The sequence below is a fragment of the Megalops cyprinoides genome, chromosome 20, assembly GCF_013368585.1.
Source record: "Megalops cyprinoides isolate fMegCyp1 chromosome 20, fMegCyp1.pri, whole genome shotgun sequence".
Taxonomy (NCBI): domain Eukaryota; kingdom Metazoa; phylum Chordata; class Actinopteri; order Elopiformes; family Megalopidae; genus Megalops; species Megalops cyprinoides.
Window position 1 is genome coordinate 3,186,976 of NC_050602.1, and position 17,367 is coordinate 3,204,342.

Sequence of the window (17,367 nt, forward strand, 5' to 3'; positions counted from 1 at the left end):
GTTATTTGTGCTTGTAGATAACTTTTAAAATGTATCAGGTGGTTAGAAAACTTGTGTTTACCGATTCACATTGCTGGGATGCCGACAGTAAGAGGTCTTACCAGGATCTGTTCGAGAAGCTGGACACCAACAAAGATGGGAAAGTGGACGTTGCTGAGCTGCGAGCGGGCCTTACAGCGATGGGAATATCGTATCGGCAAGGTGCAGCACAGGTAAATGTGCCAGTTTGTAGGACCCACAGACACTGTCACACTGTTGCATCGAAACATTGTTCGTGATTTTATTGCAGTGTTAATCCCACGCGACGTCCGTAAAAACCGAATCTGAAGCAGTACAATGTAGGCTAATGCATCGATAGTGATTTCACGTTAGCACACCATTTGTGATATGTGGGGTTTATTTTCTCGTTTCGATGCACGAATTTCCCTTGTTTTCCTGTTATTCAATACTAAACTGACGTTACAAATGATTGGAAATATAATTTAGGCTACTAGCTACAGTTTTTTCATTGTCCGGATTAGACACTAAATTATTCTGCCGTCAGAACAGGCTGCTTCAGAGTATTATACCCTATACCATTACAGAATGAGCATTCCGCGTGTTCCGCGCCTTTCAGAAAATAACCCTTGTGACAGTTCGTTTATTAACCCACGTATTCATTCATTCATTTGGTCATCTGAAGTCCATTTCCCATTATCGTCATTTTCACAATCGGCCAAACGAGGTGCCATCGCCCACAAACTGTGGTAGTGCGAAATCTGATAGAGAGAAAAGAATTCCCCTGGAGGGTTTAGAACAGGCCAGTACAGGTTTTAAATACACAGACAGATTTAAAGCGTTCCAACCCGAGCTGTTGCATTCCCTAAATCCCAGTCGTTCCAGTTGTTCCTATACTAACATGAGATCGCATCACTCCCCTCTTTAATTAATCTAAACTAAGAAGGCTCATAAAGCCACCTAGTATATTCTGGGCAATTTCTTATTGCCTATTTGTAACTTTGGATATTATCAGCTGCCACAGGAACAACCTAAAATTCCCAGTCAGCGCTTAAACTGTATTAGGTTTTATGGCCTCTTATAAAGGCAATTCCATGTCCCTGCTGCAAAACGTTCTCTGTAAAGCAACTTTGCAAGTGTGTTTGTTTATTCAAATGTAGTAGATTATTTAATCATAAGGCTTATTCTTTATTACTGGTAAAATACCAAAAACTAATTCAAACATTACATAGATTAACATTTAGGGTCAGAAGTTGTTTCCAGGTCTTCTTGTGTTTGAATACATTTCAGAACAGCAATTTGAACTCTTACAACACTCAGTGGCAGAATACAGCACCTGTTTTGGGAGAGATTTGGATATGTGGTTACATGATGCTGATATTGTTTGAGGCCTCATGAGAATTTGAAACATACATAAAGACCGCTATGTCCTACAGATGTGATAGTTATTGCAAAAGTGAAAGTAAGGAAAAGCATCTTCCACAAATACAAACACATTCACACTGTTGTGTGTGTGTGTGTGTGTGTGTTGTGTGTGGGTGGGTGTCTCTATGAACGGTTGACTCATTTCTCTACATATATGTGTGCTAAAGGGATAAAAAGGATGCCAGAGGCGGAAGACCTTTCACCCCATCTTTAAATATTTTGTTAATTTTTAAAGACTGATTTTTATACTGAAAAGGGAAGTGCTTGGCTTTTACAGAATTGATTAGCTTCATTTCCTCATAACAAAATTATGTGGTCATTGAACTGAAGTGAGTAATGTCAGTAGTAAGCAGAGCATTTAATTACTTTTAAGGGTCTCCTTGATGCTGGGGATTTCTGTGAGCTGGAGGTTTTTAGGTTGGGTTAGGCTTTTAGGTCTCAAGAGAGACTGGAAGGTTTTGTTTCATACAGAAATATAGCCTACTCTTGATGTAAGTTGGTGTCATACTGTAACAGCATGATAATGAAATTAATGAAATAGCATCTTCTCTGATCATTTTTGTCTCTCTAGAAAATTGTGTCATCCGGGGACAAAGATAAGGACGGTGGACTTGACTTCAAAGAGTTCTCCAGATACCTGAAAGAACATGAGAAGAAACTACGTCTCACGTTCAAGAGTCTTGACAAAAACAATGATGGTATGTCCAGCTGGACCAGTGTGCATGCCATCTCCAAGGCAACTATGGAAAAATGTTGCAGATTTTACATGTTGCTGCGTTTTACCACACAGTTGGTATATGTGAATTCTCAGGTCGATGTGCTATGCTCAGAGATAATATTATGTTAGTTCTAGAGTGGCTAAGTTGGCTAACTACTTGTCTTGAGCAAAGGCTGAACCCTATGATCCCAGCCATTTATGTTATCAGCCAACAATGGCTAGGAGCCCACACCAACATAAAAAATTGGCTTTGTTCTGCTGGGGGTAGGGGTGAGTAGGTTGGTCAGGGTTTCTGGGTTTCGCTGCGTCAGGGCACCCTATGATTTGTGTTACCACTCTCAGACACTCCGCGACTCATCAGATCCCAGGATGTTATTCAAGTGTGGTCAGTTGAGAAGCAACTATCCAACAGTTGGCTGCTATACCATGATGCATTATGGGGCTTGTAGTTTGAAGAATAACATACAAATGTATTAGAGGATTGTGTTTATTCCGCTTTAGCACTCCTGCAAGAACATAGAGATTGTTGCACTGACACAAGCCTAATGTACAATTGCTAATATTCAGCAAACTCCCATATTGGAGATAAAAGTATATATAAAGAGGCTTTGTCAGCCTTTATTTCACAAGTAACAAAGTAATGCTTTATATGTAACTCACACGACAGTCTGTCACCCTGTTCGTGGTGTGCATGCAAATGTTTATGATGAGTGCAGAGCTGGGGATTAAAAACTAAGCCTGCTATTGAAAACACCAGGAGTTCCACAGAGCGTTTTACTGGACTTAGATGAGCAGGGACTTTTGGAAAGGGCCTTTACCCATCAGCTGGTGTTTTTCTTTTCTGCAGGCCGTATTGATTCCATGGAGATCCAGCAGTCACTCGCGGAGCTGGGGGTGGACATATCCAAAGAGGATGCCCAGAAGATTCTCCAAAGGTCTCCCCAGTGATCACTTTACTGACATCTCACTGCTCACTCTGCTGTGCTGCTGCGTACAGCTAAGCTAACGTTTTTCCTCACATTTGGACTCAAAATTGTTATTAGAACAGCTTAGTCAGAAGAAAATAGGCAAAAACTGGGCAGTGTCTGAAAATTTGTTCCCACATGAAACTGTCTCAGTGAGGTTTACCAGTTGGAGAGAGAATTTAAAAGCATGGTGGCTTCAATACACACATCTGCTTGGAGAGGCGCACATGGATTATCAGAAGGAATTGGTCTTCTAACCCAAAGCTTGCAGGTTTGATTCCTTGGAGGTATTCTGAAGATACAAGGGGCACTTTAGGTACCCACATTGCTTCAGCAAATGTCCAGTTGTATAAATGGATGACATGTAAGGTATATTACTCCCTCTGGATAAAGGCGACTGTAAAGTGAGTTACTAATCATATTCATAACCCTGTAGCGATTCAGAGGGTTTGTGATTCAGGGGGTTGCTGGGAGTCTGTGGTTGTGCACCGGGCTGTGGTCATGTTCAGAAAGCTGTAGCGGAGCAAGCGGGGGAGCAGAGGGTGCGGTTGCCCCGGGCTCACGGTTTTTCCAGTTACAAAGGGGCCCACCTTTGTAGGTGGTCTCACACACAGTGCAGGACTAGCTCCGGGTATTCTCTGACCCTAACAGCAGATATGCAATCAGCCTTACCCCCCCCCCCCCCCCCCCCCCCCACCCCTTACCCCAGCAATTCAGTGTAAAATTCGGCTTCTGATCCAGGATCAGTTGCTGTGAGCAGAAAGACACTGCTGAAGTGCAGGAGAGAGGAAGTCCTGTCTGTAGTGAGATTGCAGAGCAAACTCACTTCTTTGTTACTCAACTTTGTTACTCAACAAGTTCTTTTATTTTCCCTTTTTCAACAACCTAGACAAACATGCATATACATGCAGCAATACATACAGTGTAGGCTCAGGTGAAATGATGGACGTCTATAATTTGGTCAAGCCCCTGTCAGATAAAGAAAGAATAGACCAGCTGTCTTATTATGTTATGTTGGATGTTACTTTTAAGGAACAGTCTTCTGAGGTGAGGACTGTGGTCATGTGGGTTTACATATCATACAAACCTTGATTTGAATATGTTTCATCATACGAATGATAGAGTTCATAGTGATGGTGCTGTTAAAGTTCATCTAGCCTCGTAAACCTATTATAATTTTAAATGACTCACTATAACCTATAGTGAAAGTGAGTCATTTAAAAACAGGTCTTACAAACTACTTAGGCGGAAATAAGGTGGATTGATCATCTCATTCATTGCTAGGCTCTGTACATGACCTAACCTCCTGATCTGTTTTATTGCCGTTATATTTGCTGTGTCTGGTGTAAACGAAGGATTGTGGAGTTTGTTACATTGTTAATTTGCCTAGAAAATGCCCTTATCTAGGGCCAACTGACATGGCTAACATATTTATATATCAGGCATTTAAATGGCTGGTTATTTACTGAAGCAGTCCAGGGTAAATGACTTACTCAAGGGTACAACAGCAGCCTTGCCCAGCTCACCCAGGGTTCAAACCTGGAACCTTCTGATTACTTATCCAGTTTAACTGCCACACTATCGAGTGAAACATCATGAGAGTACTGTTCAGTGTGTTTTCAGGGCAGCACATTCATAGCGTAGTACATTCACCTCTCTGCAGCGCATTCCCTTCTGTGCATGCTGCAAACTGTAGAGCCGTTTCCTGTCTCTGCCCACAGCATCGATGTGGACGGCACCATGACGGTGGACTGGAATGAGTGGCGGGAGCATTTCCTCTTCAACCCGGCCACCAACATCCAGGAGATCATCCGCTACTGGAAGCACTCCTCAGTGAGTGTGCCAGGGCACATGGCTGCGTTCGGGGGGGTTGGCCATGAGAGCACACGCGTGTGTCAGTGAGGTCAGCCTCCTGTCACACTCATTGACAGCCCAACAGATGATGTCCCCATTGCTCTGATCAGTGCCACAGGGTGATAGCTCTTTCTCACAGCAGAAGGGATGGTGTCTGAAAGGCACAAAGGGGGAGGAACTAGGCTACGCAATAATGTACAGCTTCATGTGATCAGAAATCTACTTCCTGTATTATATAACTAATACATAAATAAGTGATGAGGGTATTGGCAATAGGTCTGTCTCTGTCTCACACACACACCAGCGAACTTGAATATGATAAAATATAAAGAGTATCTCAATAATTGATGAGGCTAGCTCCCTCTCTTTCTCTTTCATACACACATAAGCACACACATGTAAAATGTCACACTGATGTGTGTATAGATTATGGGAAGGATGTGATATAAGTGAGATGTAGTGTATTTTCTGCTTCCTGGAACATTGCCACTACTTGTGTAATGGTTCACAGCTTCCTCACAATCAGATAGGCAGAGTGCTCTGCAGCTTGGCTTGTCATGCACATCTGTCATAGGGATGGCTGGTTTCAGGCTGCTCTTCTGAAGGAGCATTGACCCATTGCCAGTGCCACATACCTTATTTAACTATAAAGGTGGTTGAGAAATGTGTGCTCTGCATTGAGGAATTGTACCATAGAATGTGACCCATTTTCATTTTTGACTCAGCTTGCCTCCAGCTGCAGCTCAGAGCACAGACACGCTCAATGAGCTGTTGAGTGAAGGCTGAAATCTTGATCAGTCGTTCATGCTAATGTCTATCATGCCATAGGTTACTTAGTGGATAATTAGAGGTTGGAGCATGTGCATATCAAGTGTGCTGCACACAGAGCACAGCACAGCCAGTCACAAAGAAAGGATGTAGACAGATCATCCCGGCTCGCTCTCATCCAGGTCATTCATTAGATAAAGTCGCCTGACAGTGCATGGCTTAATAATCATCACACAAAGTCATGTGACCCATACAATAGCCTTTGCCAATCACTAGGCCCCCATGACCTCAGCAGACATCAAAGGACAGTCCTTAGATATGCTGTTTTGCTTCTAAATCCAGGTTGTTCCTTAGATCTGCTGTATTTCACTTCTAAATCCAGGCTGTATTCTCAATGATAATAATAATATTGTGGCATTTCATAACTATGGAAATGTTTTTTTCCAATTTTTTATTTTCTCATTTAGTTAAAAAAAAATAGAAAGTTGTATCATCATGTTTCCAGTCATGGTTATGAGCTCTTGAGTTTAGTTTAATCTACCCAGGGCTCAGATAATTTAATTAGAGCTTAGTGTGTTCAGCCTGCAAATGGCTTATGAGGCAGAGGTCAGGACTGGGGAAGGATGGAAATGGAACCTGACACCTAAGCACTGAACCCAGAACAGCCTTGTGTTTTCTGCACACAGTGGGTGTGTAGGATTATGGCTGGGTCAGCTGATCCTAGGCAGGTTGTTAGGGGTAGAATGGGGGAATGGCTGAGAAGTGTGCACCAAAAACACAAATGCAGTCTTAAATATTACAAGTAGCATTTGGTTAGTAGCTACCATTTGGTTGAAAGTATCCTGTTATCCGTTGTGTACAGATAAATGTTTAGCAGTCTCAAATGAACAGTACACGTGCATGTGTAGCAAGTTTCTTGTGAATATCTGTTGCTGCAGGATAGCAAAAATAGAATAATGCACAAGGAGATGCGTCTGTCAAATGCACTGACGGAGAGTGTAAGAGTTAATGAAGTGTATTTTGATAGAACCTGACTCTTGAATTTAACCCTAATCCTGTGATTGTCTCTGACTTTGTTTGCAAGTACAGAATACATTCTTGAGATCCCATAAGTGAGAAAATCAGTGCACACCGTAACGCAATAAACAGCGATATAATAACAGACATCCAGACATTCTTACTGTGTAATGTTGATGTTACATTTTGAAATTTGATAAACAGAGACCACAAGCGAAATTAACAGGGCGGAGCAACATCAGAAGAGGTTTGTGTGAATATTGCGAAAGGAAATTGCAAAATGTTGAGGTAAATAGTGATAGAATAGTAAATAGAAAAGTGTTGCTACTCCACAAGCAGTAGAAAGTGAACAACTAAGATTTTATTTTATCATACTAGCACACAAACATCCACACAGTCTGTCCCTGCATTTAAAAATATTTTTAAATTGACTATTCCTCAAGGCCAGAAAAGCCCAATTTGGTAGTTTGGGACAAATATGTAGTAGTGCAGTTATTTCATCTCTCTGGGGTTTCGGAGCACTGCTTGGTGCCTCAGTGGCGAATCTGTGAATGAGTAGGGGCTCCTGTATGTCTGTGATTCTGTCAGTGTCTCTCTTATCCTGTGAGAGTCTCTACAACCTTGTAAGTGTCTCTTAGATTCTGCAAGTGTCTCCCCAACCTTGTCACTCTGATTCTCTCCAACCTTGTGTGTCTCTGAGTCTCTGAGTGTCTCACTGATAGTGTGAATGTCTCTCTCAGTCGCTGAGTGTCCCTCTGATAGTGTGAGTATCTCTCAGTCTCTGTCTCTCTAATAGTGTGAGTGTCTCTCTCCAGCCCTGTCTCTATGAGAGTAAGAGGTTCTTTCTCAGGTTGTGTCTCTCTCACTCTGTGTATGCCTTGCTGATTGGATGACTAAGTGACTCTCTCTCACCCTGTGTGTTTGTGTCTCTCTACCTTGGGCAGGTTCTGGACATTGGGGACAGCCTAGCCATTCCTGATGAGTTCACAGAAGAGGAGAAGACCACCGACTTCTGGTGGAAGCAGCTGATTGCGGGCGCCACGGCAGGGGCAGTCTCTCGCACAGGCACTGCCCCTCTGGACAGGATGAAAGTTTTCATGCAGGTACCACACACACACCTCATCACCCCCCTACTGTCAGTGCATAACATTACATGCCCTTTGCCTCTGAGGGCCCGATTTTAATGCTGCCAAAACACACAGAAGGCAAACTCACTCTGTGTGGTGGGTTTTTTAATTTCATATCAGTGCATTCGGCAAAAATGCCAGCTCCTCTGGGTCTCTCCTGCCAGGTCTGCAGTTTTTGCAAATAACAAAACCACATAAGCTGTGTACAGACGGTCCCAGAGTTACATAACGGTTACGTTCTGAACATTATTTCCTAATTTGGACTTTATATAACTACCTGCCCCATTTATAGAATATTTCTTTCTGTGAATCTGTCATTATTTCAAACATATTGTATACATCTTACCTCTTGTACATAGATATAACACTGCAAACTATTTAAACTAATACACATATGCTGATATTAAAGTGGGTTGGTTTCATATGTGATTAAATAAGTTAATACAATCACTGTTTAATTACTTTTATTAACAGAAGACATCTCATTCATTCTTTTCTTTTGTATGATACTGTCTTTCTCTAGTCTTGTTGCTGTTTTTATTGTATGTTGTATTCTGAATTCCACTGTCCCAAGGCGCTTGGGTAAACGTGTGCTTCAAGGTATTGTGCTGATTGGCTAGTACAGTACCATTTTTGGCCAGAAAGAAAAAAAATCTGTCTGGAGCCGCAAAAAATAGCCTATTTGAGCCCTTTAAATGCAGGTAGCCTACCACAGCGTATCAGTCTAAATTAGCCTATCAACATTGCTAATAGGTCTAAACGAGCATTCATTCATATGTTTTACCACAAGGTGGCTGCGGTAGGCTATTTATTATTATTTGGTAGGCTACTTTAACTTTGTATTTCCTATTTTTACAAACATTGCGGCGTGTGAGCATTAGCGTGTGGCAGAAAGCCACCAGGCAGTAGCCTAACCAGTACCAACAGAAAATTGAAGATTCTCGACAGTGTGTTTTATTGTGTTATCATCGTGTAATCTTACATTTTATCATTTTTACATGATCTATCAGATGTATACTAAATAATATCTGTCTACAGTAACAATTCTGTGCGCCTACAATTGTAAAGGTAACATGTCCGATTCAGGGAAGACCCTATGATGGTATGGGGAATCTGCAGGCTAATGTTACCTAGAGCTAGGTAGCAGTTTAGCCACATATCAACGGATCCCCAGTAGCCTAATAGTAATAGCGAAGAGTTGTGGTGTCTACGGGAGCCAAAGCCACTTTCTGCCACCAGCCCCCTGTGTGACGACACGGAAGTACTGGTCTATTGTGCAAGACTTCAGGAAACACCAAAAGCATACGGTTGTTGTTCTTTGTTTACCATACTGTGTGTTCGTGTGTTCATGCGTTATTTTATCGTTCTCGAAACGAATATCACGCAATAAATTTTGAACATTGGATTATGTAAGGATGACTTTAGGACTACAACAATGATAGCAAAATGTAAAAAATGTTATTCATTCATACTAAAGAGCCGCAGGTTGCCGACCCCTGGGCTAGTACATGGTCACAACTTTGTTAGTTCTACAACTCATCAAATACTGTTCTCTGGCCCACTTGTCAGTCAAGCTATCACTTTACCTTAGCCACACCTCTTTGCATTTGCTCCTGGCTATTGATAATTGTGCTAGAGACTTCTGTTTACTCCATTAAAATTGGGCCCTGTGTGTGCATGTGTGCACGTGTATGTGTGTGTGTGTGTGTGTGTGTGTGTGTGTGTGTGTGCGGGTGTGTATACTTTTGAGAAGAAATTGAGAAGCAGATAACAAGCAGTTTTTTGTCTGTCAATTTTGCCTTCACACTAATTTCTGTGAAACTGGAGTGAACTTTTAAGCATGCGTTTGTGTGAACAATGCTGCTACCATGCCAACTCCTACACCCTCCAGACTGAGGCAACACGAGCATGTCTTGCTGCTGATTGGTCAGAAAAGCGTCAGCACTTGGAATGTAATGGCAACTGTGGAATCCTGAAATTGAATTCTGGCTGCTAGGGCCTAGATTGAGAGCAGGAAGAGCTCTTCCTGTTAACAGTATAGCATCTGTATGTCCTCTCTGTTGTTGTTTGCGCATAGTTTGCATTCTCTTCGTTGGTAGCATTTATTATTGACTGTCCCTAATTGAGACAATGTTTCAGTCTGATTACATAGCTACACAATGTTACCTGAAAAGAAAATGCCATTCATCAGTTACAAGTTTGGTATTCTGTATTTTGATAGTGCTTGGGTATGACAGCTGTTAAAAACTAAAATGACCGAGGATGTCTTCTATATTTAAAAACACATTGTACTGACTGTAGTGGTGACCTTGTTATATATTGTGTCATAACGATCATGGGTGTTGTCAGCATTTAATGACAGGTATCATTATGACAGGAGTACTACATTCTCCTTATGTATCGTGTCATTAAATCCACTTTGATTGCTCTGCAGGTCCATGCCTCTAAGTCCAACAAGATCAGCTTGGTCGGGGGGTTCAAGCAGATGGTGATGGAGGGAGGGGTGACATCACTGTGGCGGGGGAATGGGGTCAATGTCCTGAAGATTGCACCTGAGACGGCTGTAAAGTTCATGGCTTATGAGCAGGTAAGAAACAGTGAACCTTCTCCCCCTCCCAAAGGAGCATGTATAGTACCTATGCACTGGATAATAACATTTTGAAAGGGATTCCATTTGTGTCCTGTTTTCTGCCAAACTAATTTTTATTATGAATGCTTTCAAATCGATGCCTCTAGGGCAGCGTTTCCCAAACCTCTCCTGGAGTACCCCTTGTCCTGCATGTTTTAGATATCTCCCTGCTCCAACACAGCTGATTTAAATGATCAGTTTCTTATTAAGCAGCTTCAGGAGTTCATAACGGGTTGATCATTTGAATCAGCTGTGTTGGAGCAGGGAGAGATCTAAAACATGCAGGACAAGGGTACTCCAGGAGAGGTTTGGGAAACGCTGCTCTAGGGTAGTCAGTGCATTACTGTTGAATCTCTTCACAGGAATGCACTGTGAGTGCAGAAATGACGAGCATTCATGAGCCCTATACATCATCGTAAAATATTCAGTCTGTTGCCCTGGATTGTGAAGTGTTATTTCAATGCTGAAGGCAGTTGTTTAATTGAGTAGGAGTAAGGCGTCATTGACTTATCCTGGACTATGTGACTCATATAAGCAGGACTAGCTACTTTAAACCACTGCCTTTTATCAAGAGAAGCCTAATGAAATGTCATTAAGCAGCCCAGAGCTCCCCCTGTAGACCTGTCCTTGTGACTCCAATAGATGGAGGGGCAGGTTGTATCCAGGGGCAAGCTGCAAGACTCAGTTGCTCAGTGTAGACATTAAAGACAGGCCCTCACTTACACAGTCTTTGCATTGGAGAGATGTGTAAATGCATCTCTGCATGGTGCATAAGATGAGGAGGGCGAATTTTGCTCTTGCATAATGCACCAATCAAAAGCTGTTTTAAAAAGATTTTCTTGTAATTAGGCATGTGCATATATTTGAGGGCATGCATGAGTGTATGTGTGTATGTGCACATACGCATGCACATTCATGTGTGTTTGTGTGTGGCTGTGTGTGCACACGTGTGTGTGTGTGTGTGTGTGTGTGTGAGGTTGTGCCGGTGTGTGCGCATGTTTGCATATGCACCATCCCATCTTAATATTCCTTTTCTTGTCCCCTCCCTGACAGTATAAGAAGTACCTGTCTTCTGAGGGGGAAGAGGTCCGGACTCATCAGAGGTTTATAGCAGGGTCCCTGGCAGGGGCGACAGCGCAGACGACCATCTACCCAATGGAGGTGAGGAGAGGTGGACCAGCCCCAAACTCTGTGCTTCTCCGGCCACAGCAAGCTTTTCTCCAGGAGCTAAGCTGGCTAACCCACACTAGCAAAAAATATGTATTGAGAGTATATTTTAGAGAATACATTTTATGGCAATAAATATGTACATTTTTGCAGTTTTGGTATATTGCAATTATTTCTGATCCATATAATATATATCTATTGTAGAATTCTAAACAGTATCAAATCAGACAAGCTGCTTGCCCCCTATTGCCTTTATTAAAATATTTTAATATGTTGATTGTATTATATTACATTTCCAGTATAATCTTGGGCTGAACAACCTATTTCTCAGTATATTACAATATAATACATTTCTGTATGGGCTGCTCCAGCTATAATGTTTAAAATCTGTACCGTCTTGGGTTAGGGGCTAAGTGACTTAGGGACACTTGGCACATCCAAGGCACCAGATTGGGTTAAACAGGTGTGTCCTCGTCTCTCATGCAGGTAATGAAGACCAGGCTCACCCTGCGGAAGACGGGCCAGTACTCGGGAATGCTGGACTGCGCCAAGAAGATCCTTCAGAAGGAGGGGGTCAAGGCCTTCTACAAAGGCTATGTGCCCAACATCCTGGGCATCATCCCCTATGCAGGCATTGACCTGGCCGTGTATGAGGTGCGCTCGCTGCAGGACCCGGAACACCTGCGGTGCATCGGGTCTAGTCCCATGTGCGGTGGAACAGGACAGGGCATGGTCAAAGGTGGCAGAGTGGGAGTGAGATACAGTAGTTCCTGTGAAGGGAAAGCGACAGATTTTTTTTTTGTTTGTTTGGTGTGTGTGTGTGTGTGTGTTCCCTGAAAGTTTGTCTTTCACCTCAGACAACTGGCTTTCCAATTGGGCAATATGACGCTGCACTAAAATGACTCAAGCCATGTCAACAACTATTCGATATTACTGATTTTCAGATTCATGGCTGGTGCCCTTTTAAAGGGGTTAATTAACACAGTGACACAGCATCAAAAAATGCAAGCAAAATGCACAGAGCGCAAATAGGCAGGCACATATACGCAAACAGCAGCACATTGCACTGCTGAAGCACATGACCCACATATCCCAAGGCAATATTTATAGTCAATATCTTGTTGCAGATGTAGTCGTTATCAGCATTTGGATTTAGATAAACAAATCACCTTCTCTGTGTATACTTAATGTCCCGGGGGGGGCAATTTGTCCTGTAACAGGTCTATTTGGGTACCTTAAATGTGTTTATTGACCACTACCATTGCAGCTAACCCTGATTTCTGGTCATTGCAGCTCCATTCCCCATCCATCAGTGTGTAAACAAGAGCTGCAATGCTGTCTGTTTAGGGTAGTGTATCAGTCTGGTTCAGTCTTTCTAGATAGTCCTCTTTTGGAATTCTTAAGAATTACATGATCCATAGCATCAGTATAAGTCATCCTGAAGTATTTCAGGGCCTAGGAAACATAGCCTTAATCTTGGCACAATACAGTAAGTTGACCTCTTCCCAGAACCCTCCCTCTGATCATGGAATGTAAAATGTGAATGAAATGGAAGAATATAATGCTGATCAAAAATAGTAATAGAAAACTGCTTCCAAAGACTCTTTTTTATAAAGTTTTATTTTCTGTTATTTTTTTTACTCCCGATTTTCTTCCCCCATCCTCACCTCACTGTACCCCCTGTCTGTCCCTCCCAGAGCCTGAAGAATGCCTGGCTGTCGCGGTATGCCAAAGACACCGCCAACCCGGGGATTTTGGTACTGCTTGGCTGTGGGACGATATCAAGCACCTGCGGCCAGCTGGCCAGCTACCCCCTCGCGCTGGTCAGGACACGCATGCAGGCCCAAGGTAACAGTAACAGCAACAGCCCATGCACCAACTGCGGGGCTCAGCATCCAAGCATGTAAGGGTGGGCAGCAGTGTGGTGTAGTGCAAACAAGCAGCAGTGCAGTGTAGTGGTAAGGAGCAGTAGTGTGGCGTAGCACCAATTGCCACTGCAGGATATTCAAGCTGCCTTCCTGTGTGTTAGACAGAGAAATAATGATATTGCTATGCTGGCGATATCTGTCACCAAATGTCATACTGGTGTCACAGTTTCACACAATGTGTGCAGACAGGTCAGACCATATAATACAGGCTAACTCCATGTCATCCTTTTTTTTCCCCCTTTGCAGCATCTGTGGAAGGGTCGGAGCAGCTGTCCATGAGCCGACTGGTGAAGAAGATCATAGCCAAAGAGGGCTTTTTCGGACTCTACCGGGGCATCCTCCCCAACTTTATGAAAGTGATCCCTGCTGTCAGCATCAGCTACGTGGTTTACGAGTACACCAAAACAGGACTTGGCATCTCCAAGTAGGACGAGGGGCCCTTCTGCCAGCCCCTTTTCCCCCAACCCCGTTTTAGAAAGCAGAAAAGGACTCAACATCACGGACCAAAAAATCCAGCCGTCTGTCCTGGAGCCTTCAACGGTGAAGGTCAGCACATTCACTTGAGACACTCTCGACAGCCGAGACATAATTTTGTTTAAGGAATCAACTCTGACCAAAGTCAGTCACGTTTGTTGAGCATGTTGGCTTTGTTATCACAGCAATACAAAAGAAATGTGGCATTCCCAAACAGGTTTTGCACACTTTTTATTTTGTTCCATTTGAACTGTCAGATCAGTAGAGGATGTGCCTTAAGTTATTTTGTTCTTGTGTTGTGGCTAAGTATGCCACCCTCCAAGACTTGTTATAAAGCTGGCAATATGTTTACAGTCAAAATGTATTTTTTAATGCAGTATCGTTTGGATATCCCGTGTGACTGTTTTGGTTGAGTTTGCATGCTTGTGGCTGAAATTTTAATATTTTGCATTTGACTACACTGGGTGGCACTTCACTCTATTTGCACAAGGATCCAGTAAGCCTGAATGAGTATTTGTTCTTTATCATAAGGCCTCTATTCAGTCTGAAAGCAATGGTCTATGTCCTTAAGTTTCAGAAATACATTTAAGCAAGCCTTAAGCTTTTTTAATGTTGTGCAACTTCTCTTGTGAATGTCAGAATTAATGACTGCAGTGTGGGAAGCAGTGCGGGCTAGTGGTTAAGTAGATTTGATTCCCTGGTGGGCCATTGATACCTGAAAATAAATGTATATCTGTGTAAATGAATAAAAATGCTAAACTATGCTAAGTAATGTTAAGTTGCTCTGGAGAAGAGTATCTGCCTAACAAACGTAATGTAATGTATTCATGTTGTGGTAGAAATGCAAAAAGTAAAATGGACATAGTGGTCAGACTGAATGGAGACCTGAGACTTTGGCTAATTAAAATATAAAGAAAAAATATAGTATAAATCTTTAGGCCTGTGATGTCAGAGCTAAGTTTCCAAATGTTTAAAGCCTTTAAATGTTGCGTGTGCTGCTTCAGGATTGAGTAGCAATAAGTTTATAATACACTAGATGAAAGCTGCGGACATTCAGAGTCTGACAAGCCCACACACATACAGCCAGACTTCCAGCCTGAATACTGAGAAATATCAGGGGCAACTTAGATGTTTGCATACATTTCTTGGTACAGTATTTTACACATTTTACAAAGACTTAACCCAAGCTGTATCTGATGACATTACAGCAAAATTTCCCCATTGTGTTCATGCATTTCCTGTAGTACACAAAGCTATTGTGGTAAAGTATCTCCCTTTCACATAACAGGGTGAAGTGATTTTAGTGCCCAGTCTTGTTTTAAATCTTGTCATCTGAACCACATGAGCAACAAAGAAGCAACAAAGAACTGTACGGTTATTCACTTTGGTACTGTGAATCAGCTTAACACTGTATAAATGTGGATGTCTTACTCAAGACATCCTGTTTAAGTTGTCATCACTGACGCGTGGCCACATATTAAGACCCTGCATCAGAAGTGTGGCAGCCCAATGACTAAGAGGACAATTGTGACAATAAATGAAACAAAGCCTCAAAGTTGTCACTTATTTTTGTGCATAGCCCCACTGACCATCAGAGATAATTTAACAATGTTACCTTGTGGGAATGGAAGGTCACACTATATGTTAAGTATAACTACATAAAGCCTGCATAAGCATAGCATAACAGCATAATAAGCATACATAATGTGTTGTGTATGATACATACAGTGGGAGAAATACACTATATGGCCAAAAGTATGTGGACACCCCTCCTAATTATTGAGTTCAGGTGTTTCAGCCACATCGATTGTTAACAGGTGGATAAAATCAAGCACATAACCATGCAATCTCCATAGACAAACCTTGGAAGTAGAAAGGGTCATACTGGAGAGCTCATTGACAGACTGCCTTCAGTACGGTTGAGCATGCGCTCTGACTGCCATACCAAAGAGCCTGGCATTGCGGTCAAGCTGCAGGATTGGTACCCTGTAGACCTGGGTTCGAGGCCGGGTGGGGTGACTGCTCTCGCCCTTCACTACAAATGGTGTCAGCAGTGGGATGGCTTGCTGCGAGGCCATCAGTGGTGTGCCCAGTGTGTGAGCTGTACGAGGGACCCCCAGGTTCGGTTGACCCCGGTGTGTGAGGGACCCCAGAGATGGGTGAAGCACCTGTGAGTGGGGCACCCTGGGATGGGAGAAGTATGGCAAGGGAGCGCGTGAGGGACGCCTTGGTGCGTGAAGTGCATGGGTGCGCTTCCTAAAGGGGAGGGCAGTGTGACAGTGCCGTCACTACGGTTGATTATGCGCTCTGAGTACCATACCAACAAGACTGGCTCTTTGGCGTCATGGTCAAAGTCGCATGGTTGGTCGCAAAGACCCTGGTTTGAGGCCGGGTGGGGTGACTGCTCTCGCCCTTCGCTACAGGGGGCAACTCCATATTAATGCCCATGGTTTTGGGATGGGATGTCCAATAAGCTCATATAGGTGTGATGGTCAGGTGTCCACATCCTTTTAGCCATATAGTGTAAGTATTCAACACGTCAACTTTTTTTTTTTTTTTATTAAACACAGTTCCAATGAAGTAATTCACATGAAATTTTGACCAGACATTGGTATTAACAAAGTTAAAAAAGTTATGTTTAATAAAGTGGAATGACACAGGAAAAAAGTATTGAACACCCTAAGAAAAAGCAGTACACCAAGGCAAGGCAAGGGAAGAAACCAGCTGATTTCACTAAGTAGTTCTACCTCCTACCTGTACAAATTAGAATCAGCTGGGTTATAGCATGTTGATAGGTTAGAAAAAGGCTTACACACCTCTGAATGCAAGTATACAAATCATTTGTTACCAAGCTGTCGCACAAAAAACATCTCTTGATGGGTAGAGGCAAAGAGCTCTCCCAAGACCTTCACAAGGAGATTGTTGTGCTACATAACAACTGCACTGGTTACCAACCGATTTCGCAACTCCTAAATGTTCCTATAAGCACCATTGGGGCCATTATCCGCAAGTGGAAGGAACATCACTCCACCATCAGCCGGCCAAGCACAGGAGCTCCTCTCAAAATTTCTGACCAGGGAGTCAGAACGTTAGTCAGAAGAGTAGCCCAAGAACCAAGGACCACTCAGAAAGAGCTCCAGAAAGACTTGGAGGCAGCAGGTACAGTTGTCACAGAGAAAACAATAGGCAAATCGCTCCACCGCAACGGCCTACATGCACACTCACCCCGGAAGACTCCATTATTGAAGAAAAGGCATCCTGAAGCTCGTTTGAAGTTTTCTACACAACATTTAGAAAA

General features: G+C 42.8%; 1 protein-coding gene across 1 annotated transcript; it reads left to right on the forward strand.

The window, feature by feature from the left end:
• The first annotated feature begins 19 nt into the window (after nucleotides 1-19).
• Nucleotides 20-14,770, forward strand: LOC118795366 (calcium-binding mitochondrial carrier protein SCaMC-1-like). Its single transcript, XM_036553808.1, has 10 exons — nucleotides 20-212; nucleotides 1,994-2,120; nucleotides 2,988-3,075; nucleotides 4,827-4,938; nucleotides 7,689-7,847; nucleotides 10,306-10,458; nucleotides 11,554-11,661; nucleotides 12,154-12,321; nucleotides 13,365-13,515; nucleotides 13,842-14,770. Exons 1-10 carry the CDS (start codon nucleotides 30-32, stop codon nucleotides 14,021-14,023), a joined length of 1,431 nt encoding a protein of 476 aa, XP_036409701.1. The 5' UTR covers nucleotides 20-29; the 3' UTR covers nucleotides 14,024-14,770.
• Nucleotides 14,771-17,367: the final 2,597 nt, after the last annotated feature.